Genomic DNA, 25583 nt, shown 5'->3' on the forward strand with positions numbered 1-25583 from the left:
GCTTATTGTAATTGTTTTATGGAAACCACAATGGACATATGACTGTTATATTTATATATATAGTAGCTGTTATAATTGATACAAGTTAATTTATCTTACTGTCAAAAAAAGCAAGTACTTTGGTTTCTTGGTTTTCTTGTTCTATTCCCTTATCAAAAATTTTATCTCTAAAATTATTTTTTTAAATATATATTTAATATTTAAAATATTTTTTGTCATGTTTTAAATTTTTCAAAGATTTATGCATAGTTAACATCTTTTAAGATTTACTTTTATGAGCAATATAAAGTTATAAACTTTTGGTGCTATTTTGATAAGGGTTAATAGTCAAATTAGTCTGAAAAAGATAAGGCATTCTTTAAATTTGTCACTAAAGATTTTTTCAATCAAATTGCTCCTTTAAAAATTACGAATTAATCATATCTGTCATTCAGTTACTCCACGCATAATTTTTGTTAAAAATTGATGATATAAAATATTAACTGATAGTATATATGACACATAACATATTCAATTGGACGTTAACTAAATATGTTTAAAAAAATATATCAGTTTAGTTACTAAGTTATATTGGGAATAAAATTATTGTAATTAAAAAAAATAACGAAATAAAATTTGATAAACATATGTAATCAATATCTAATTAAATATATCAAATATTATATATGTTATTAATTAATATTTTATAAGATTAATCTTAAAAAAAAAAACTATTAATAAAGATAAAAAAATTAAAATAAATTTAAAAATATCTTATTTTTTAAAAATTAATTTAACTGTTAACCATTTAACCTAATAATTTACTCAAAAAAAAAAAATCCCCTCGCTCCCTCCTCGCGCGACACCGACTCCCAGACCCGGAAAGCCCTAATCCTCCATCTTTTCTCTCTTCTTCAAGCTGTGTTGTCGCCGCCGTCCCCACTGCTCCAGCGCCGTCGCAACTCGTCGAATCATCTCAGACGCGTCGCCTCTATTCCACTTCCGCCGCGCCGCCTCTGTTCCGCCGCGCTCCAACTATTCTCTGTTCCAGTTCCGCGCCTGTGTCTTCTAGTTTGAGTTCCTCATCTGTGCTCCCTCTCTCTCGTTGTTTGAGTTCCGGGCCTCATCTATTCTCCCTCTCCCTCTTCTGTGTTCGAGTTCCAGCCCTAGTGGAAGGTGATTTTTAGGTTTTTTTCCTTCAATCATCACTGTGTTAGATCTCTTTGTTTTTGAGCTTTGGTTTTATTTCTGGTTGGGATTGGTGATCTGAATCTTTTTCTTGGAAGTTGGTTTTTGGTGCTTCCGTTTTCAAGTTGCTTGCTGCTTCAACTTGAGGGGATTGTGAATTTTGTTTTAAGCTGTGATTGAAGGTTTCTTTGTTTGGGGTCTTCACTTTCCCAGTGATGGTAGTTACCACTATGTGTATGGAAGCTTAGCCTTTGATTCTTTGAGCATACACGTATGAAGTTATTGTTTTCAGCAATGGCCATTCTCATATTTTTCACTTTGTTGATGTGTTTTAATTGTTCCTATTGGTGTTGTGTGTTGATGCTGTGTTTTAATCGTTCCTGTTATTGTGATTTTTAGTTCATGTTCATGCTCATGTTCTTGTTTTATTATAATTTGTTATAACTTGTTAATTGTTTCTGGCTTATAATTTGTTAACTTGTTGGGTTGCTGTTTATAAACTTATAATTGTTCTTGCCCTTGTTCAATTCATGACGATCTTGTATAATTTGTGTCTGATTGATATTTTTATATATTTTTTAGTTATAAATGATAGTATCAATCATGAAGCACTTGTTATAATTTTGTTATTTGACTTCTTGAATTTGTACTTGGATGAATTGATTACATTTTGGTTAATATAGTACTTTCAATTTAGATTATATTTTAAGATTTATATTAAATTGTAATTATATTTTATTGTGTTTATTTGTATATTTTTTTATTATTTTGTTATAAAATAGTTATTCCAATTACATTATAGTTGAACCTATTGAATTAATAAATCAGTAACTAAAATAATTCGATTTTCAAAACCTTAAGGGTGGGTGATCTATATAACTAAAAGTCTAGAACACTGCATATCTTTTGTGGCATTATTTGGTACAAACTACGAATATCACATTTTTGTAACATTTTTTTAATTCTTCCTTCTTGTAATCAAGGTTTTTTTCTTTATTTATTAAAAGTAGCGTTCTCTCTTACCATAAATAATTTAATTAGACTTATTATCTATTTAGTCTACAATAAAATAAACAAATATATTACAATTTAAATATGACAAAAATTAATGCACTCATATATTTAATAAATAACAATGTTATAATTGTGTGTATAAAATTATATATTATTATTATAAATTAAAATTATAAAATATATAATATATAATTATAATTTTATATGCATATATATTATTGAGCCATTTTATAAACTCATGAGCTAATTTATTTAAACTCAAACTTGATTTATTTAAATATAAATTCAAATTCAGGCTCGAAATTAATTTACAAGCTCATGAGTTTAGTTTATAGAATTGGTAACGAATTAAATCAAGCGAGCTTACGGGTTAGTTTGACTTACTTCCGTTCTATTACCTTCATTCTGATAGGTGTTGTGTTCTGTGATCCTTTGCTACATTGTTGAGTTATTTCTTCAATTGTATTTTAAGTTTGTTGTGTTTTATTGGTTTGATTAATTTCTGAATTCTTGAACCGTTTCTAAACCATTGGTTTGATATTTGGTTCGATTATCATATTATTCATATCCTTGCTTAAAACTCTTGTCCCGTAATGTGTTCAACTCTTTAAAGAGGTTTAAGGTTTGGTTTGTGCTACGCACACAGATTTCTTTCATCCAATGGCGTCCATGCTTTCTGCCAAGACCAACCACTTTCGTTACGCTGCTCGCATTCTTCGAAACCATGGCAGACCCACGTCGCTCTCTCCACCGTTCTCCCATCATGTTTATCACCGTTCAACTCACCCTCACCTGGTTCACTTCAATTCCCTTTCCGTTGTTTTTGTTTATGATTATAGAAAATAAAAATTGATTTTTATTCTTCTGTGCTCCAATTTTTTTCCTAAAGTTTGTTTTATTTGGCTTCCAAGTATTGTTGTTCTTATTCCATTTGAAATGGGTCAGTTCCCAATTTTTTATTTGTGTTGCTGTTCTTTTGAGTTTGTAGGTTGGGAACCAAGGTTATGGTAATGGGTACTTGATGTTGTATCAGAGGCTTCTATCGGGAACTAATGCTAGTAATGCTAATGAAGAAACGCCAGCACAAGGTGCCTCTGAAAAAGGTAATTCTGGTGAAGAAAGAGAGTCTGGGAGCGAACGAGATCAGAAAAGTGATGCTGGGAAATCAGTTCGTGGATCGGTGTGTATCTGAAGTTGATTTCAGTGATTCAGATCTCGTTTTGGTTTTTTCCTCTTACGTATATTCAGTTGATGTAATGTAAGGTTATTGCATTGTTTGATTCATGTTGCTATCTTAACTTGTGAGCTGACATTACATTTGGATCTTGCAGCCTGTTTCTTGGTTGAGTTTTCTTTTGCTGGTTGTCACTGGAGCTGGATTGGTAGTATACTACGACCGGGAAAAGAAACGACATATTGAAGGTAGATTACTATGGTGAGTTGAGCATTTTTATGATTGTGCATGTTGATGTGGATGCCATTTGCGAGTTGTGTCTCTGTTAATTGCATATTCCTTTGCATTCAGGGTTGAGCCATTATTTGAGCATGTTATCATACGTGAGGTGGTTAAAGGAGATTTACGCATAAACAATTTCACTATAGACATGATACGTGATAGGATTCAATAGCGTCGTTTGATCCATGTAGTCTAACACCACCTAGTGGGGTAAGGCATTTGTTTGTTGTTTGTTATCATATGATTGTTCAAGGGCTCCTTCAGAAGAAAGAAAGCTTGGCATGTTTCTTTGTAAATTCTTTTTATGAAGCCTTACACCATAGTATTTTCAAAACAAGCTGCAGGGTGAAGTTGGGTGCATTACATATTGTCCCAGACCTTTTCTTTTCTTTTTTTAACTATAGGCAGTGTAAAAAAAGATCAGATCAACTAGCTTCATTTCTGTTTGCATTTAATCTGATTCTGGAGTGCGGTGAATAATTTTCTTTCCATTTATTGATTTAACTTTTGTTGCTGCAGAAATACGTACTGCTTCTGAGGCAGTTAAGCAGGGACCTTCGGCAGGAAAAGCTGCAATTGGGGGGCCATTTCACCTTATCAACCATGATGGGAAATATGTAACTGAAAAGGATTTCGTGGGCAAATGGACGCTGTTATACTTTGGCTTCACACATTGCCCAGATATCTGCCCTGATGAACTAGTGAAGTTAGCAGCTGCAGTTGATAAAATAAGTAAGTGTTTCTTGTTGGTCAGGCTGGTTAATGGCAATACTGGTGTTTCATGTTATTCTGAAATAGAAAATTTGAAAAATATGCTTTAATCCTAAATTTGTTTTAACGGATTCATGAGATATGAATTCAATTAGTATCTCAAGTTTACCGGAGTTGCAACAGTTTAATGGAAATAGCCAAACAAATCAAGTTAGAAGTGCTTACATGAAAGTTTGACTTTGTCGGGACATACCAACAGCCACTTTTTTCCACCACCACAGCAACTATGTTGATACTTGATACAGTGTGTCTTGTTTCTTATGAGATTGAAGACTAGTTATGTGGCATGAGTTGTCAAGATTAGAAGGCCGCTTCTGAAAGCTTGTTATTATTTTTTAATCTTCATTTTTGATCTTGTCAACAATGAGTTTATAGATATATATATACATCTGTTTGGTGCCTTGCAGAGGCGAAAGCCGGAATTGAAATTGTACCAGTTTTTATCTCTGTTGATCCTGAGAGGGATACTGTTGAACAAGTGCGGGAATATGTTAAAGGTACCTGCATCAAACTCAAGTTAACCTCGAGTTTTGTTGCTTCTTTTTTACTTTCTATTTTTTTCATAGATAAATATTGCTGAGTTCTAGTTGTAATATCATTGTGGGAATTTGTTTTTCAGAATTCCATCCATCATTGATCGGGTTAACTGGTACCCCAGAAGAAATAAAAAGCGTAGCCCGTGCGTATCGTGTTTATTATATGAAGACAGCAGAGGAAGATTCAGATTATCTTGTTGACCACTCCATAGTTATGTATGTAATTTCTTTTACTTCTTTTTATCACCAGAAAACATATCTTATTGCCTATATATCACATCTCCTACATGTCTCGGATTACTCATGCTGTGTTTATATGCTACCTGTTTGTTTGTGAATTCAGAATCTTTACCATGGAAATGAAATTCGGGAATGGCCTAATCTTTGACATAATTCTGTTAAATGGTGGACAGTGATGATTATGGAATTAAGGTCTCTAATACGCAGCATGATGAGTACTATGCACAAATGCACTCACTTGTGCACACACAGACACCGTTTTATACATCATATTTTGGAACTTGAAAACGCATGCTACCTGACAAATGCCAATAGCGTGCACCAAATTGAAATAAATAAAACTTTGAATATTAATGAGTTTCTATTTAAATTTAATAGCATGGCGTTTTGACATAATTTAGAGAGCATTTTAGCCATTTGTTTAGGATGCATATCTGGAAATTTCATTTTCATGCTACGTATACCATTGGTTCTCTTTCTGATTTTGCTTCTTGTTTACTTGTTATTTGTGCATAATTATATTTTATGTGCAGTTCCATCTGCAAGATTATATGGCTATTATGATAGATAATTCCTGTTAAATAATGAATATCTGATAACTTGGTAATTTTGTAGGTACTTGATGGGGCCTAACATGGAATTTGTGAAGTTTTTTGGCAAGAACAATGATATTGACTCTCTTACTGATGGAATAATCAAAGAGATAAAGCAGTATAAGAAGTAATTCATCTCATTCTATTAATACATCCTTTGGGGATAAATTGTTAGAGCTTTTGGCTTTAAGATAGGACATAGAAGATTACACTACCAAATCTGAATATACTTCTAGAGATTTGGTATGTTTTAAGAGCAGCAATTCAATTAGTGTCATTGTTTTAATGATTGATATTAAACTCCAAAAATGAAATCACGGAATATGTGAAATCTTGGGGTCAGTTTTAATAAAGCCATGGTTTATACTTTGGATTTTGATTCATGTGCTCAATTATTATGTTAGCAAAAGTGTTTTGATCCAAATGCATAACAAATGCAAATAGACATCGAAAATGAATTTGACGAACCCTTGAGAGAGTGGTCTAGTGGATCTTTTATTCTTGTGAACGGATTTGAATGTGAAACCCTTCGTCATGGCCTCATGGGCAAGGGCAATTATTTACCCCTTGATTGGAATTTGAATGTCTAAATGGTGGGATAATTAATCATCTTTGACTTATGTGAAAAAAAAAAGTTTTACGTGCTTACATTGGATGCAAGACAATTTTGAAACGGTCACTTTGGATTTGATTATTGATGATCTGCATCAATAAAACGTGGTTGATTAGTTGAACCTATTTATGCGTCATTTATAGCAAGGTAAGTTATAGTTTGGTGACAATTTTGCTTGGAATTTGAGAGGCCTAATTTTACATTTGGAGACCCTGGCACATTAGTCCTTCAATTATCGGGTCAAGAAATACTGTAAGACAAAAAAAGCATCACACTTGAACAACCTTTAAGTATTGTAACCGATCCGTGCTTCACCCTCTTGAATCGGCTTTTTCCTTCTCCCTTCACACTTTGCATGGAAAATCGGCAACAGTCCCACCGTCGCAAAGAACAATGAAGAGAAGGGAGTCCAAGGAGAGGGAGGAACTATAGCAGTGTGGCGAAGAGATGGCATTGGATGTTAGGTTGCGAGATGAAGAAATATTATGAACATAGCGGGGACTGGTGGAATGAAGAAATACTATGAGTATTTTAACGAATGTTTTTGCATTCCTGAAGCAGAGTGAGCCGACCTTATGGAAGTTGAAATACTTTATAAATGAGGTTTCAGAAAATCAGAGCAAGAATTCAGGAATCACAGGTGGCATTGAAACCCATAACAACACCAAAAACAAATGTAAACAAGAGTTATGTGATGCTATTGCCATATGTTTAAGCTTTGTGTGTAGATGACGAAGACCATTCACATTGGATCAAAATTTAGGATGACTAGGTATAACATATTAATGCATAACAATGGTGTCAAATTTATTTTTTTAAAATAATAAAAAAATCAACGAAATGGATTTTACTTTTTGTCGATGATTCTTTTAGTCAAAATCAATGAAATGGATTTTACTTTTAATCAAATGATTTCTTTCTTATATATCCATTTTATTTAGCAGGGGACAAATTGTAAAGGTGTTTTTGGGTTTTGATAAGTTTGATTTCATTTTTAAATCGACTTCAACGCAAAACAAACTATTGTATTTTTTGAATTGGATCGGTTTATTCAGTTTTTTTTTTTAAAATATAATTTTAAGATTTTATTTTTAAAAGAAATAAAAGATACTTTAGGTTGGTAAAATAAATTTTTTATTCACAAAATACTCATTAAATAATAATAGAGTATTTATTCAGATTGGTCCCAAAAAATTCTAAAATGGACGTTGTAATCCTTAACTAAAATTAATTACTCAATTAGTCCTCAACGTTTTCTGACGTCAGACAAATTGGTCTTTTTGAACTCAAATACATTAACCACTAACAGAATGAGGTGATGTGTCATGTGACGGTGATGAGTCAGCCGTTAAGTTTCACGTGTTTCATTAAGACAAATTGGCCCCTTGCCGGATGGATACTGAAAGTGGCATTACCGTCGGTTAAGAATTTCTTCTCAGTAAAAGAGAAATAACCTTGTTGCAAGTATAGTTTCAAACTGACGGATAATACTCAATCAAAGTTTAATTTTGGTTGTCACGAATGCAAAACCAATAAAAATAACCAAGAGTATTACTCCCGGGTTGTTCTCCCTAGGAATTATAATCAAATGCTCAATTATTGGTTATGAGGTTCAAGGGGGTTTGCAGATAAGAAGGCAAGAAAATAAATGACAAGAAGATAAAACAAACAATTAAAGATAACAAATACTAAAAAGAGGCATTTATGGCAAGGATTGAGAATTCAGGCTTTCTATTCTAGTCATTAATCATAATACAATAATTAATAAGAGCTAATCCTATTTCGTCATCCCCAACATTGGAAGAAGGTACAATGTTATCTTCACATTGAGAGAAAGTCAAATAAGACTAGTTAATCTCAATCCATAAGTCCTAATCAATTTACTAATTGAATTAGAAAGAGATTAGAGTCAATGAAAATAATATTAACTAAAAACTGTAGATCACCAATCTAAATTGGGTGTTAATGACTCAAGATTGCCTAATTTCTCTTTCCAAGCCAAGAACGCACAAAATCTACTTTAAACCTAAGCCAAGCATTTTGTCAAAAACTTGAAAGGCATAAAAGGAAAGCATAGTGAATTGCAAGAAATAGTAAATTGTACAACTACCCAATGCAAGAAAATAAAACTAACAACTCAATCAAGCAACAATAAACAAAGAAACATCAAATTGCATTAAATGAAATGGAAATTAACAAGAGTTCATCAACATAAAAGAGTAGCTCAAAAGAGAAATTAACAATGTAAACTAAGAGAATAAAGATGTAGGAACAAGAAATTGAAAAGAAAACTAGATGAAAACAAGAATTAAAACCTAAATCTAAGAGAGTTTGACCTAAATCTACCGTAATTCTAGAGAGAAGAGGGAACTTCTCTCTCTAGAAAACTACCTAAAACATGGTCCTAAGCTAATCTAATTGCTCCCCCTTGTTCTCTCTTGAATTCTGCATCAAATAGCTTCAGAATTGAGTTAGATTTGGGCTTGGAAAGCTCAGAAATCGCCCCCAACGTATTCACTTTAATGAGGTCACACAACCAGAATCACGCGTGCGCGTGGATGACGCGTGCGCATCACTTGTCAAATTCCCTTCTCACACGTATGCGTGGATGACGCGTGCGCGTCGCTGGCAGATTTCCTCCTTATGCGTACGCGTGGATGACGCGTGCGTGTGGCCTTGAATTCTCCAAATGCTCGTTTCTTCTTGAATTCTCCACTTTGCATGCTTTTCTCTTCACTTCTTCCATCCAATCCTTGCCTTATAAGCCTGAAATCACTCAACAAACATATCAAGGCACTGAATGGAATTAAAGTGAATTAAAATTAGCAGTTTAAAGGCCTAAAAAATATGTTTTCACTCTTAAGCACAACTTAGGAAGAATTACAGAAGCATGCTATTTCATTGAATAAATGTGAGATAAGTTGATAAAATTCCCTAAATTCAACACAAAATAAACCACAAAATTAGAGTTTATCAGATATAAACGCTGCGTTTAGGAGTAGGGAACGACATCGTTTCGTGATAGGAAAAGTGTTTCTAATACGGAGCATCTCTTCGACTTCCCTCCACCAAAACAAAATTACTCGGAACTTCCTCTCTTCTCCTAGGTTTTACGAAGAAATCCACCACCACGTCAACCGCTAGTCCTCCGACCACCTCCGCTGACATTGTCAACGCTAGGCTTTGTATGAGACAAAGTTATTGTAGAAGAAGGTTCGGTGAGTCTATCAATCACCACTGCCACTGGTCGAGGTTAGTATATCTGATAAACCCCAATTTTGTGGTTTATCTTGTGTTGATTTTAGGGGATTTTATCATCTTTTCTCACATTTATTCAATGAAATAGCATGATTTTGTGAATTTCTCCTAATTTGTGCTTAAGAGTAAAAATATACTTTTTAGTCCTTAAAATGGATAATTTTAATTCACTTTAATTCCATTCGATGCCTTGATATGTTTGCTAAGTGATTTCAGGATTAGAAGGCAAAGATTGGGTTGAAGGAATGAAGAAAAGGCATGCAAAAATGGAGAATTCATGAAGAATTGAGGATTTGTTGAACTGAAGGCCACGCGCACGCGACACCCATGTGTACGCGTGAGATGGGGATTCGCCAGCGACACACACGCGTGACCAGAGAATCATCAAGCAATGCGCACGCGTCATCCACGCGCACGCGTGATGGTCACGTGACTTCACTAAAGGCAAAACGCTGGGGGCGATTTCTGAGCTCAAGGAGGCCCAAATCCAACTCATTTCTGATGCTTTTGAACCCAAGGATGGCAAGGGATTGGGGGGGGGGGAGGGGGAACCATAGTGTAGTTTCCATCATGTTGTAGGTAGAATTCTAGAGAGAGAAGCTCTCCCTTCTCTCTAGAATTTAGGGTAGTTTGGTTAAATTCTCTTAGATTCACTTTTAATTATTGTTTTGATTTAGTTTTCCTTTTTAATTTCTTGTTGTTACATCTTTGTTCTTCTAGTTCTTGTTGTTAATTTCCCTATTTTGTCATTTTTATGTTCATGCACTCTTGTTGGTTTTAATTTCCTTTTAATACAATTTTATGTTTCTATGTCTCTTTATGTTTATCTTCATTGTTATTGTTAATTTCTTGCTCATGTTAGTTATAACTTTTATTAATTCTTGCATTTTGTGATGTTTACTTTTGTTGTACTCTAGGTGTTTGTTGAAATGTTTTCTCTAGTTTTTGAGTAGTTTTCTTGACTCTTGGCCTAGGCTAAGGGAATTGAGTGACCTTGAGTCATTAGGTCTCATTGAATTGGTGATTTGAGAATCCTATGTAGTCAATTTGATGTCCATTGACACTAACCTACTATTAAGCTAATTAATAGCTAGGTTGGGACTTATGGTTGATGTTGATCAAGCCTATTTGACGTACTTAATGCTTTGAGGTTGACATTATACTTACTTCAAGCATAGAGATAGACTTAATGGGTTGGTCCTTGGTGCACGAAATTGTGATCTCAGGCAACGGCGCCAAAAACTCTGTACGCACGTCTTAGTAAATTGTTTTTCATTCACAACTGGGTCGTCCAAGTAATAAAACCTTACGTGAGTAAGGGTCGATCCCACGGAGATTGTTGGTATGAAGCAAGCTATGGTCACCTTGTAAATCTCAGTCAGGCGGATATATAATAGTTATGGAGTTTTCGAAAATAAATAATAAATAAATAGAAAATAAAGATAGAAACACTTATGTAATTCATTGGTGAGAATTTCAGATAAGCGTATAGAGATGCTTTCGTTCCTCTGACTCTCTGCTTTTCCGCTGTCTTCATCCAATCAGTCCTACTCCTTTCCATGGCTGACTTTATGTAAGGACATCACCATTGTCAATGGCTACTTTTCATCCTCTCTGTGAAAATGGTCCGATGCGCTGTCACTGCATGGCTAATCATCTGGAGGCATCACCGTGGTCAATGGCTGCATCCCATCCTCTTGTGAAAATGGTCCAAATGCTCTGTCACAGCACAGCTAATCATCTGAGGTTCTCGATCATACTGGAATAGGATTCACCCTCCTTTTGCGTCTGTCACTACGCCCAGCACTCGCAAGTTTGAAGTTCGTCACAGTCATTCAATCCCAGAATCCTACTCGGAATACCACAAACAAGGTTTAGACTTTCCGGATTCTCATGAATGCCGCCATCAATCTAGCTTATACCACGAAGATTCTGATTAAGAGATCCAAGAGATAATCATCCAATCTAAGGTGGAACGGAAGTGGTTGTCAGGCACGCGTTCGTGGGGGAATGATGATGATTGTCACGTTCATCACATTCATGTTGAAGTGCGAATGAATATCTTAGAAGCGGAATAAATTGAATTGAATAGAAAAACAGTAGTACTTTGCATTAATTCATGAGGAACAACAGAGCTCCACACCTTAATCTATGGAGTGTAGAAACTCTACCGTTGAAGAATACATAAGTGAAAGGTTCAGGCATGGCCGAATGGCCAGCCCCCATGATCTAAGAACCAGACGTCCCAAGATGTCTAATACAATAGTAAAAAGTCCTATTTATACTAAACTAGCTACTAGGGTTTACAGAAGTAAGTAATTGATGCATAAATCCACTTCCGGGGCCCACTTGGTGTGTGCTTGGGCTGAGCTTGAATGTTGCACGTGTAGAGGCGTCTTCTGGAGTTGAACGTCAAGTTGTAACGTGTTTTTGGCGTTCAACTCTGGTTCGTGACGTGTTTCTGGCGTTTAACTCCAGACTGCAGCGTAGAACTGGCGTTCAACGCCCTTTTGCGTCGTCTAAACTCGGCCAAAGTATGGACTGTTATATATTTCTGGAAAGCCTTGGATATCTACTTTCCAACGCAATTGGAAGCACGCCATTTTGAGTTCTGTAGCTCCAGAAAATCCACTTTGAGTGCAGGGAGGTCAGAATCCAACAACATCAGCAGTCCTTCTTCAACCTCTGAATCTGATTTTTGCTCAAGTCCCTCAATTTCAGCCAGAAAATACCTGAAATCACATAAAAACACACAAACTCATAGTAAAGTCCAGAAATGTGAATTTAACATAAAAACTAATAAAAACATCCCTAAAAGTAACTAGATCCTACTAAAAATATACTAAAAACAATGCCAAAAAGCGTATAAATTATCCGCTCATCACAACACCAAACTTAAATTGTTGCTTGTCCCCAAGCAACTGAAAATCAAATAGGATAAAAAGAAGAGAATATACTATAAATTTCAAACTATCAATGAAACATAGCTCCAATCAGATGAGCGGGACTTGTAGCTTTTTGCCTCTTGAATAGTTTTGGCATCTCACTTTATCCATTGAGGTTCAGAATGATTGGCATCTATAGGAACTCAGAGTTCAGATAGTGTTATTGATTCTCCTAGTTTAGTATGTTGATTCTTGAACACAGCTACTTTATGAGTCTTGGCCGTGGCCCTAAGCACTTTGTTTTCCAGTATTACCACCGGATACATAAATGCCACAGACACATAACTGGGTGAACCTTTTCAGATTGTGACTCAGCTTTGCTAAAGTCCCCAATTAGAGGTGTCCAGGGTTCTTAAGCACACTCTTTTTTTTTTGCTTTGGACCTTGACTTTAACCGCTCAGTCTCAAGTTTTCACTTGACACCTTCACGCCACAAGCACATGGTTAGGGACAGCTTGGTTTAGCCGCTTAGGCCAGGATTTTATTCCTTTAGGCCCTCCTATCCACTGATGCTCAAAGCCTTGGGATCCTTTTTATTTACCCTTGCCTTTTGGTTTTAAGGGTTATTGGCTTTTTGCTCTTGCCTTTTGGTTTTAAGAGCTTTTGGCTTTTTCTGCTTGCTTTTTTTTTCTTTTTCTATTTTTTCGCTATTTATTTTTTTTTCTTTTTTTTTCTACAAGCTTTGTTCTTTGCTGCTTTTTCTTGCTTCAAGAATCACTTTAATGATTTTTCAGATTATCAAATAACATGTCTCCTTGTCATCATTCTTTCAAGAGCCAACATATTTAACATTCTTAAACAACAACTTCAAAAGACATATGCACTGTTCAAGCATTCATTCAGAAAACAAGAAGCATTGTCACCACATCAATATAATTAAACTAAGTTCAAGGATAAATTCGAAACTCATGTACTTCTTGTTCTTTTGAATTAAAACATTTTTCATTTAAGAGAGGTGATGGATTCATAGGACATTCATAACTTTAAGACAAAGTTACTAAATACTAATGATCATGTAATAAGACACAAACATGGATAAGCACTTAACATAAAGAAAATGAAAAACAGAGAATTTAAGAACAAGGAATGAGTCCACCTTAGTGATGGTGGCGTTTCCTTCTTGAGGAACCAATGATGTCCTTGAGCTCTTCTATGTCTCTTCCTTGTCTTTGTTGCTCCTCCCTCATTGCTTTTTGATCTTCTCTAATTTCATGAAGGATGATGGAGTGCTCTTGATGTTCCACCCTTAATTGTCCCATGTTGGAACTTAATTCTCCTAGGGAGGTGTTGATTTGCTCCCAATAGTTTTGTGGAGGAAGATGCATTTGAGGCATCTCCGGGATTTCATGGTGATGAGCTTCATGCGTCTCTTGAGATCCATGAATGGGCTCTCTTGCTTGCTCCATCCTTTTCTTAGTGATGGGCTTCTCTTCCTCAATGGGAATGTCTCCTTCTATGAAAGCTCCAGCTGAGTAACATAGATGGCAAATAAGATGAGGGAAAGTTAGCCTTGCTATGGGGGAGGACTTTTCGGCTATTTTGTAGAGTTCAAGGGAGATGACTTCATGAACTTCTACTTCCTCTCCAATCATGATGCTATGAATCATGATGGCCCGATCCACAGTAACTTCAGATCGGTTGCTAGTGGGGATGATGGAGCGTTGGATGAATTCTAACCATCCTCTAGCCACAGGCTTGAGGTCCAGTCTTCTTAGTTGAACCGGCTTGCCTTTGGAGTCAATCTTCCATTGAGCTCCTTCCACACATATGTCCATGAGGACTTGGTCCAACCTTTGATTAAAGTTGACCCTTCTAGTGTAGGGGCGTGCATCTCCTTGCATCATGGGCAAGTTAAACGCCAACCTCACGTTTTCCGGACTAAAATCTAAGTATTTCCCCCGAACCATGGTGAGATAATTCTTTGGGTTCGGGTTCTTACTTTGATCATGGTTCCTAGTGATCCATGCATTGGCATAGAACTCTTGAACCATTAGGATGCCGACTTGTTGGATGGGGTTTGTTAAAACTTCCCAACCTCTTCTATGTATCTCATGTCGGATCTCCAGATACTCATTTCTCTTGAGTTTGAAAGGGACCACGGGGATCACCTTCTTCTTGGCCACAACATCATAGAAGTGGTCTTGATGAGCTTTGGAGATGAATCTTTCCATCTCCCATGACTCGGAGGTGGAAGCTTTTGTCTTCCCTTTCCCTTTTCTAGAGGATTCTCCGGTCTTGGGTGCCATCAATGGTAATGGAAAAACAAAAAGCTTATGCTTTTACCACACCAAACTTAGAATTTTGCTCGCCTTCGAGCAAGAGAAGAAAGAATAGATGACGAAGAAGAAGAAAATATGGAGGAGAGGAGGGAAAGGTGTATTCGGCCAAGAAGAGAAGAGATGGTTGTGTGGTGTGAAAATGAGGAAGAATGGAGGGCTTTATATAGGGAAGGGAGGGGGGTAAGGTACGGCCATAAGGGTGGGTTTTGGGTGGGAAATTGATTTTGAATTTTGAAGGTAGGTGGAGTTTATGAGGTAGGTTTATGGGGAAGAGTGGATGATGTGAGTGGTGAAGTGGTGATAAGGAAGAGAGATTGAGGTGATTGATGAAGAGTTTTGGGGAAGAGTGTTTATTGGGAAGAGAGGATGAACATTGAGAAGAGGGAAGAGAGTGAGTGGAGGTATGTGGGGATCCTGTGGGGGTCCACAGATGCTGAGTTGATCCTGTGGGGTCCACAGATCCTGAGGTGTCAAGGATTTGCATCCTTACACCCATTAGGCATGTAAAATGCCTTTGCATGCAATTCTGGCGTTTAAACGCCGAATTGATGCTTGTTCTGGGCGTTCAACGCCCAGATGCAGCATATTTCTGGCGTTGAACGCCAGCCAGATGCTTGTTTCTGGCGTTCAGCGCCAGCTCTTCTTCACTGTGCATTTCTGGCGTCTGAACGCCAGGATGCTGCTTGTTTCTGGCGTTCAACGCCAGAAACATACTCTATTCTGGCGTTGAACGCCAGACAGATGCTCCTTACTGGCGTTTAAACGCCAGTGAGATCCTCCTCCAGGGTGTGATTTTTCTTCTGCTGTTTTTGATTCCGTTTTCAATTTTTATATTTATTTTGTGACTCCACATGACCATGAACCTAATAAAACATGAAATAACAATAAAAATAAATTAAAATTAGATAAATAAAAATTGGGTTGCCTCCCAACAAGCGCTTCTTTAATGTCAATAGCTTGACAGTGGGCTCTCATGGAGCCTCACAGATGTTCAGAGCATTGTTGAGACTCCCCAACACCAAACTTAGAGTTTGGATATGGGAGTTCAACACCAAACTTAGAGTTTGGTTGTGGCCTCCCAACACCAAACTTAGAGTTTAACTGTGGGGGCTCTGGTTGACTCTGTTTTGAGAGAAGCTTACTGGTGCACGAAAATTACTTCACAATGTAATTTCGCACAACTAACCAGCAAGTGCACTGGGTCGTCCAAGTAATACCTTACGTGAGTAAGGGTCGATCCCACGGAGATTGTTGGCTTGAAGCAATCTATGGTTATCTTGTAACTCTTAGTCAGGAAAACAATAAAATAATTCACTTATCAAATTCGATTGCAAGGAATAAAAGGGCAGAACACAAATTATACTTGTATGCAATGATGGAGAATATGTTGGAGTTTTGGAGATACTTTGTCTTCTGAAATTCTGCTTTCCTCTGTTTTCTGATTCACGCATGCACGTCCTCCTATGGCAAGCTGTGTGTAGGTGGATCACCGTTGTCAATGGCTACCATCCATCCTTCCAGTGAAAAGGGTCCAAATGCGCTGCCACCGCACGGCTAATCATCTGCAGGTTCTCAATCGTACCGGAATAGGATTTACTATCCTTTTGCGTCTATCACTACGCTCAGCACTCGCGAGTTTGAAGTTCGTCACAGCCATCCAATCCCAAAATCCTACTCAGAATACCACAGACAAGGTTTAGACTTTCCGGATTCTCATGAATGCCGCCATCAATCTAGCTTATACCACGGAGATTCTGATTAGGGAATCTAAGAGATATTCATTCAATCTGATGTAGAACGGAAGTGATTGTCAGACATACGTTCATGGATTGAGGAAGGTGATGAGTGTCACTGATCATCACCTTCTCCATATTTAGGCACGAATGGATATCTTAGATAGGAACACGCATGTTTGAATGGAAAACAGAAATACTTGCATTAATTCATCGAGACACAGCAGAGCTCCTCACCCCGAACAATGGAGTTTAGAGACTCATGCCGTCAAAGAGTACAAAGTTCAGATCTAAAATGTCATGAGATGCAAAATAAATCTCTAAAAGTTGTTTAAATACTAAACTAGTAGCCTAGGTTTACAGAAAATGAGTAAACTATAACAGATAGTGCAGAAATCCACTTCTGGGGTCCACTTGGTGTGTGTTGGGGCTGAGACTAAAGCTTCTCACGTGCCTGGGGCTGTTTTGGGCGTTCAACGCCAGCTTTGGATCCTTTTCTGGCGTTGAACTCCAACTTGCAACTTGTTTCTGGCGCTGGACGCCAGAATTGGGCAGAGAACTGGCGTTGAACGCCAGTTTACGTTGTCTATCCTTGAGCAAAGTATGGACTATTATATGTTTCTGGAAAGCCCCGGATGTCTACTTTCTAACGCAATTAGAAGCACGCCATTTGGAGTTCTGTAGCTCCAGAAAATCCATTTTGAGTGCAGGGAGGTCAGAATCCAACAGCATCAGCAATCCTTTTTCAGCTTGAATCAGATTTTTGCTCAGCTCCCTCAATTTCAGCCAGAAAATACCTGAAATTACAGAAAAACACACAAACTCATAGTAAAGTCCAGAAATGTGGATTTTTCCTAGAAACTAATGAAAATAAACTAAAAACCAACTAAAACATACTAAAATCTATATGAAATTAACTCCAAAAAGCGTATAAAATATCCGCTCATCACAACACCAAACTTGAACTGTTGCTTGTCCTCAAGCAACTAGACAAATAAAATAGAAGAATAATAAGTCAAGAAGCAATAATATCTCAGAGTTTTTGAGTGAAGCTCAGATTCTAATTAGATGAGCGGGACTAGTAGCTTTTTGCTTCCGAACAGTTTTGGCATCTCACTTTATCCATTGAAGCTCAGAGTGATTGGCATCTATAGGAACTTAGAATTCAGATAGTGTTATTGATTCTCCTATTTCAGTATGATGATTCTTGAACACAGCTACTTTATGAGTCTTGGCCGTGGCCCTAAGCACTTTGTTTTCCAGTATTACCACCGGATACATAAATGCCACAGACACATAATTGGGTGAACCCTTTTAGATTGTGACTCAGCTTTGCTAAAGTCCCCAATTATAGGTGTCCAGGGTTCTTAAGCACACTCTTCTTTTTGCTTTGGACCTTGACTTTAACCGCCCAGTCTCAAGTTTTCACTTGACACCTTCACGCCACAAGCACATGGCTAGGGACAACTTGGTTTAGCCGCTTAGGCCGGGATTTTATTCCTTTAGGCCCTCCTATCCACTGATGCTCAAAGCCTTGGGATCCTTTCTATTACCCTTGCCTTTTGGTTTTAAGAGCTTTGGCTTTTTCTGCTTGCTTTTTCTTTCTCTCTCTCTCTTTTTTTTTCTGCAAGCTTTATTCTTTGCTGCTTTTTCTTGCTTCAAGAATCATTTTTATGATTTTTCAGATTATCAATAACATGTCTCATGTTTATCATTCTTTCAAGAGCCAACATATTTAACAGTCTTAAACAACAAATTCAAAAGACATATGCACTGTTCAAGCATTCATTCAGAAGACAGAAAGCATTGCCACCACATGTTACTAATTAGAATTTTTCTTATTATTAAAAACTCGAATATTATTGCCTCTTATTCAAAAGATCTACTATTTTATTCATGTTTGCTGATGATGAGAAAAATAGACTATAACTTAATTGGAGGTAAAATCAAAATAGACACTAATTACTACTATATGACTTCTAAGGTAAACTCCTATAACGACAACTATTACAGAGTTAAAGCAGAAATTGGAATTTAACAACCTTTGTTCTGGGAAGTGGATGTTCCTCGGATTTGTGGGGTGCTTGGTCCTTCAAGAGATAACTTCTGGCGCTTCAATTCCCTCAAGTCACGCCCTTGCTCTTCCTGTTCTTTAATCAAATAGCAAAGAATTTGACTTTGTTCCTTTTGTTCCTTTATTATTTGTTCCATAGCTTCTTGCATCTTGGTAACTGATGTTTCAAGATACTCCCAGTATTCAGATTGAGGGATTTCTGGGAGAAATTCCTGTGTTTTCTTCTTGATGGGGTCATCCTGTGCTTGTTGTTTTTCCATTGATGCTTTGGTGATTGGTTTCTCAATTGAGATATACTCAGTTATTCCCATCCTTACTCCAGCGTCCTTGCAGAGCAGAGAAATCAAGCTTGGGTAAGCCAACCTGGCCTTTTTAGAATTTTTATTAGCAATTTTGTAGAATTCAGTTGAAATTAGTTGATGAACTTCCACTTCTTTTCCCATCATGATGCAATGGATCATCACTTCTCTTTTAACAGTGACTTCAGAATGGTTGCTAGTGGGCAGCTGAGAATGCCCAATGAAGTCCAGCCATCCTCTGGCGACTGGTTTGAGATCTTCCCTTTTGAGTTGATTTGGGACACCCTTCGTGCTAGTGGTCCACCTTGCTCCAGGGATACATATATCCTCTAGAATCTTATCCAGGCCCTTGTCTGTTCTCATCATTCTCCTGTTGAAAGAGTCTGGATCATCTTTCAGCTGAGGTAGCTTTAAGATCTCTCTGATCTTGTCAGGGATGGTATGAACAATCTTTCCTCTGACCACGGTTCGATATTCATAGAAAGCAGTTCCAGATAGTTTTTGCTTGTCTGTCTGCCACATATTAGCATAGAACTCCTGGACCATATTCCTTCCCACTTTCGTTTCAGGATTAGCTAGGACCTCCCAGTTCCTGATTCGAATTTGCTCCTGGATCTCCGGATATTCGTCTTCTTTCAGATCGAATCTAACTTCCGGGATCACTGATCTTAGACCCATTATTTTGTAATAATGGTCTGAATATTCTTTAGATAAGAACTTCCCTTGATTCCAAAGTGGTTTTGGAACGCTCTCTTTCTTGCCTCTTGAAGTGGGTCGTTTTCCCTTAGTAGCCATGGTCTTAGTGATCACGGAGAAACACACCAAACTTAGAGGTTTGCTTGTCCTCAAGCAAAAGAAAAGAAAGGAGAAGGATAGAAGGAGAGCTAGGTGCAATTGTTGATGGAAGGGGAGGGAGGCCGAACCCATATTTAAAGGGGGGGGGGTGGGTTCGAAAATTTAGAAAAGATATGATAAAAAAAGATTGATTTGGAAAAGATAAGATAGAAGATATGATAAGAGAGGATATAGTTTAAAATTGAAAAGATATAAAAGATTTTTGAAAAAGATAAATCAAAATTTTGAAAAAGATAATGTGGATATTTGAAAAAGATATTAGCTGAAAAGATTTTTGAATGAAAAGAGATAGATTTGTTTTGAAAATTTTGAAAAAGAGTTGAATTGGGTAAAAAGGGTTGGTGCTTATGGATTAAGATACATTTGATATTTTTAAAATAGGGTTTTTGGAATTTAGGAATTTTAGAAATCAGGGTTCTTAACATGTTTATGTAAGAAATCATGAATTAAAACATGAAAATCAAAATTAAAATGAAAAATATGAAGAAAAAAATGAATTTACCTCCTCAGCACTATCCTGGCGTTTGAATGCCCAAACGCTGCATGTTTTGGGCGTTCAACGCCCAAATGCTGCCTCTCCTGGGCGTTCAACGCCCAGCTGCTGCTTCTTTCTGGCGTTGAATGCCAGGAAGTCCTTTGTTACTGGACGTTTTTCTGAACGCCCAGAATGCTGTAAATCTGGCGTTAAACGCCCAGAAAGAGCTTCTTTCTGGCGTTTAACGCCCAGATGGCTATCCTCACTGGCGTTCAACGCCCAGTGGATGCTTCTTTTGGGCGTTGAACGCCCAAAACAGACTCTTACTGGCGTTTTCTTGCCAGTGAGCTCTTTTTCTCTGTTTTGTGTGCAGATTCCTTCTGTAACCCTGTGAACTTATGCAATTGATTCTTTACCTTGTTATCAATGAACTTTATATAAACAAATAAAAATAAAAATAGGGCAAAATGCTTAGAGGATTGATGCCCCATGGCTGGGTTGCCTCCCAGCAAGCGCTTCTTTATTGTCTTTAGCTGGACCTTGCTGAGCTTTTAGTCTAGCTTCAGCCTTGAGCACTCTTGCTCAACATTGCCTTCAAGATAGTGCTTGATTCTCTGTCCATTGACAATGAACTTCTTATCAGAATCAATATCTTGAAGCTCCACATAACCATATGGTGATACACTTGTAATCACATATGGTCCCCTCCACCGGCACTTCAGTTTCCCGGGGAATAGCCTGAGCCTAGAGTTGAACAACAAAATCTTTTGTCCTGGTTCAAAGATTCTAGATGACAGCTTTCTGTCATGCCACTTTTTTTATTTTTCTTTATAAAGCTTGGCATTTTCGAAAGCAGTGAATCTGAATTCCTCTAGCTTATTTAGCTGGAGCAATCTTTTTTCTCCAGCTAATTTAGCATCAAAGTTCAGGAATCTGGTTGCCCAGTAGGCTTTATGTTCCAGTTCCACGGACAGGTGACATGCCTTACCATAGACCAGTTGGTATGGAGAGGTCCCTATAGGAGTCTTGAATGCTGTTCTGTATGCCCACAGAGCATCATCCAAGCTTCTTGCCCAATCCTTTCTACGGGTATTTACAGTCCGTTCTAGGATTCTTTTTAGCTCTCTGTTAGAGACTTCAGCTTGTCCATTAGTCTGTGGATGATATGGAGTCGCCACCTTGTGGCGAATCCCATACCGGACCATGGCAGAGTAAAGCTGTTTGTTGCAGAAGTGAGTGCCCCCATCACTGATTAGTACTCTAGGGACCCCAAACCTGCTGAAGATATATTTCTGGAGGAACTTCAGCACTGTTTTAGTATCATTGGTGGGTGTGGCAATGGCCTCAATCCATTTTGATACATAGTCAACTGCCACCAGAATGTACGTGTTTGAGAATGATGGTGGGAAAGGTCCCATGAAGTCAATTTCCCATACGTCAAACAACTCAATCTCCAAGATTCCTTGTTGAGGCATGGCGTAACCATGCGGCAGATTACCAGCTCTTTGGCAACTGTCACAGTTACGTACAAACTCTCGGGAATCTTTATAGAGTGTAGGCCAATAGAAGCCACATTGGAGGACCTTGGTGGCTGTTCGCTCACCTCCGAAATGGCCTCCATATTGAGATCCATGGCAATGCCATAGGATCCTCTGTGCTTCTTCTCTAGGAACACACCTACGGATTATTCCATCTGCACATCTCTTAAAGAGATAGGGTTCATCCCACAGGTAGTACTTTGCATCAGTGATTAATTTTTTCTTTTTTGGCCTGTTGTACTCTTTGGGTATGAACCTTGCAGCTTTATAGTTTGCAATATCGGCAAACCATGGTGTTTCCTGAATGGAAAATAAATGCTCATCCGGAAAAGTCTCAGAGATCTCAAGAAAGGAGAGGGACGTCCCTTCTACTGGCTCTATCCGGGACAGATGATCAGCCACTTGGTTCTCTGTCCCTTTTCTGTCTCTTATTTCTATATCAAACTCTTGCAGAAGCAACACCCATCTGATGAGCCTGGGTTTTGAATCCTGCTTTGTGAGTAGATATTTAAGAGCAGCATGGTCAGTATACACAATCACTTTTGATCCTACTAAGTATGATCTGAACTTGTCAATGGCATAAACCACTGCAAGTAATTCTTTTTCTGTGGTTGTGTAATTTTTCTGGGCATCATTTAAAACGCGACTAGCATAATAAATGACGTGCAGAAGCTTGTCATGCCTCTGTCCAATACTGCACCAATGGCGTGATCACTGGCATCACACATTAGCTCAAATGGTAATGTCCAGTCTGGTGCAGAAATAACTGGTGCTGTGACCAGCTTAGCTTTCAGCATTTCAAACGCCTGCAGACACTCTGTGTCAAACACAAATGGCATGTCAGCAGCTAGCAGATTGCTTAGAGGTTTTGCAATTTTTGAAAAATCCTTTATAAACCTCCTATAGAATCCTGCATGCCCCAGAAAGCTTCTGATTGCCTTAACATTGGCAGGTGGTGGTAATTTTTCAATTACCTCTATTTTTGCTTGATCCACCTCTATCCCTTGTTTGAGATTTTATGCCCAAGGACAATCCCTTCAGTCACCATGAAGTGACATTTTTTCCAGTTTAAACTAGGTTGGTCTCTTGGCATCTCTTCAGAACAAGTTTCAGGTGATCAAGACAAGAGCTGAATGAGTCTCCATATACTGAGAAGTCATCCATGAAGACTTCCAGAAATTTTTCCACCATATCAGAGAAAATAGAGAGCATGCATCTCTGGAAGGTTGCAAGCGCATTACACAGCCCAAATGGCATCCTTCTATAAGCAAACACTCCAGATGGACATGTGAATGCTGTTTTCTCTTGATCCTGGGGATCTACTGCAATCTGGTTATAGCCTGAGTAGCCATCCAGAAAGAAATAATAATCATGACCTGCCAGTCTTTCTAGCATCTGGTCTATGAATGGTAAAGGAAAATGATCATTTCTGGTGGCTGTATTGAGCCTTCTGTAGTCAATACACATGCGCCACCCTGTAACTGTTCTTGTAGGAACCAGTTCATTTTTTTCATTATGAATCACTGTCATGCCTCCCTTTTTTGGGATGACTTGGACAGGCTCACCCAGGACTGTCAGAAATAGATAAATAATCCCAGCCTCTAGTAATTTGGTGACCTCTTTCTGCACCACTTCCTTCATGGCTGGATTTAGCTGCCTCTGTGGTTGAACCACTGGTTTAGCATTATCTCCAATAAGATTTTGTGCATGCATCTAGCTGGGCTTATGCCCTTAAGGTCACCTATGGACCACCCAAGAGCTGTCTTGTGTGTCCTTAGCACTTGAATAAGTGCTTCCTCTTCTTGTGGGTTTAAAGTAGAGCTTATGATCACTGGAAAAGTGTCACCTTCTCCCAGAAATACATATTTCAGGGATGGTGGTAATGGTTTGAGCTCGGGTTTAGGAGGTTTTTCCTCTTCCAGAGAAAATTCAGAGGCTATTTAATCTCCTCTGAATCCTCCAATCAGGCTGAACATCTTTAAAGATGTCTTCCTACTCTGATTCGAGACTCTCAGCCATGTTGATCTCTTCTACCAAAGAGTCGATAAGATCAACTTTCATGCAGTCTTTTGTGTGTCTGGATGCTGCATGGCTTTGACAGCATTCAACTTAAACTCATCATCATTGACTCTCAGGGTTATTTCCCCTTGTTGGACATCAATGAGGGTTCGTCCAGTTGCTAGGAAGGGTCTTCCTAGAATGAGAGTAGCACTCTTGTGCTCCTCCATTTCCAGCACTACAAAGTCATGGGAAAGGTGAATGGCCCAACTCTGACAATCATGTCTTCAATCACGCCTGATGGGTATTTAATGAGCCATCAGCAAGTTGGAGACATATCCGGGTTGGTTTAACTTCTTCAGTTAAGCCAAGCTTTCTGATAGTGGATGCAGGTATTAGGTTGATGCTTGCCCCAAGATCGCATAAAGCTGTCTTGGTGCAATTACCTCCTAATATGCATGGTATCAGAAAACTCCCAGGGTCTTTAAGCTTTTCAGGAAAGCTTTTTAGAATGACTGCACTGCATTCTTAGTGAGGAGAACTCTTTCTGTTTCTCTCCAATCCTTTTTATGACTCAAGATCTCTTTCATGAACTTGGCATAAGAAGGTATTTGCTCAAGTGCCTCTGCAAATGGAATCTTTATTTCAAGAGTCCTGAGATAATCTGCAAAGCGAGCAAATGCTTATCCTGTCCTCTTTCCAGAGTTTTTGAGGATAAGGTATCTTGGCTTTATATTCCTCAACCTTAGTTGCTGTAAGTTTATTGCCTACAGAAGTGGTTGAAGAAGCCCTTTTAGAGGGGTTGTCATCAGCACTTGTGTGTGTCTGATCCCTCACTGGCAATTGAGTGCCAGAGTTAGAAGCTGGAGTGACATTAGACGCCAACTCCTTGTCTGTTCCTGGCGTCTGAACGCCAGAACTGTGCCCATTTTGGGCGTTCAACGCCAGATCCTTGCTTGTTTCTGGCGTTGAATGCCAGTCCTTGCTTGTTACTGGCGTTGAACGCCAGTCTTGGGTATGGTCTGGGCGTTCAGCGCCAGCTTCCACCAGATTCTGGCATTTTAACGCCAGAATTACTTTTCCCTGGGCTCTTACTGTCCTCAGGTGAATTTTGGGTGGTTTGCTCATTCTTGGCTCTTTGCTGCCTTGAGGTGGGGTATTTAATGTTTTCCCACTTCTCATTGAACTGCTTGGCATTCTTCTGTTATTTTCTTGACAGCTGCTGCTTTGTTTGCTTCAATTGTTCTTCCATATTTATATTAGCCATCCTTTTCTTGTAGTTTATCCTTGAATTCGGCTAACTGCTTTGTTAGAAAGTCCAATTGCTGATTGAATTCAGCAGCTTGTTTACAGGGCTGAGTTCAGCAGTTACTGTTTTAACCTCTTCTTTCATGGAAGGGTCACTGCTTAGGTACAGATGCTGATTCCTGGCAACTGTATCAATGAGCTCTTGAGCCTCTTCAATAGTCTTTCTCTGTGGATAGATCACCAGCTGAGTAATCTAGAGACATCTGAGCTCCTTCTGCAAGCCCATAATAGAAGATGTCTAACTAAACCCACTCTGAAAACATTTAGAGGGCATTTTCGTAGCATCTCTCTGTATCTCTCCCAGGCATCATAAAGAGATTCATTATCTCCTTGTTTAAAGCCTTGGATGTCCAGCCTTAGCGTGTCATCCGTTTTGGGGGAAAGTATTGATTCAGGAATTTTTCTGTCAGCTGTTTCCATGTCCTTATGCT

The 25583-nt window shown here is 38.1% G+C and overlaps 1 protein-coding gene across 1 annotated transcript; it reads left to right on the top strand.

Annotated features, from left to right (window-relative positions):
* The first annotated feature begins 803 nt into the window (after positions 1–803).
* On the top strand, positions 804–6156 carry LOC112743671 (protein SCO1 homolog 1, mitochondrial). The gene is made up of 8 exons (XM_025792970.3): positions 804–1155; positions 2828–2976; positions 3170–3361; positions 3513–3603; positions 4157–4369; positions 4816–4905; positions 5028–5160; positions 5800–6156. Exons 2-8 carry the CDS (start codon positions 2842–2844, stop codon positions 5906–5908), a joined length of 963 nt encoding a protein of 320 aa, XP_025648755.1. The 5' UTR covers positions 804–1155; positions 2828–2841; the 3' UTR covers positions 5909–6156.
* The last annotated feature ends 19427 nt before the right edge of the window (positions 6157–25583 follow it).

The sequence above is a fragment of the Arachis hypogaea genome, chromosome 14, assembly GCF_003086295.3.
Source record: "Arachis hypogaea cultivar Tifrunner chromosome 14, arahy.Tifrunner.gnm2.J5K5, whole genome shotgun sequence".
NCBI lineage: Eukaryota > Viridiplantae > Streptophyta > Magnoliopsida > Fabales > Fabaceae > Arachis > Arachis hypogaea.

Bases quoted from the DNA above. Each gene is read 5' to 3' on its own strand.
- LOC112743671 (XM_025792970.3), top strand. From the start codon at position 2,842: ATGGCGTCCATGCTTTCTGCCAAGACCAACCACTTTCGTTACGCTGCT. The intron at 3,604-4,156 runs GTAGATTACTAT...TTGTTGCTGCAG, and splicing joins AAAGAAACGACATATTGAAG to AAATACGTACTGCTTCTGAG. The intron at 4,906-5,027 runs GTACCTGCATCA...TTTGTTTTTCAG, and splicing joins AGTGCGGGAATATGTTAAAG to AATTCCATCCATCATTGATC.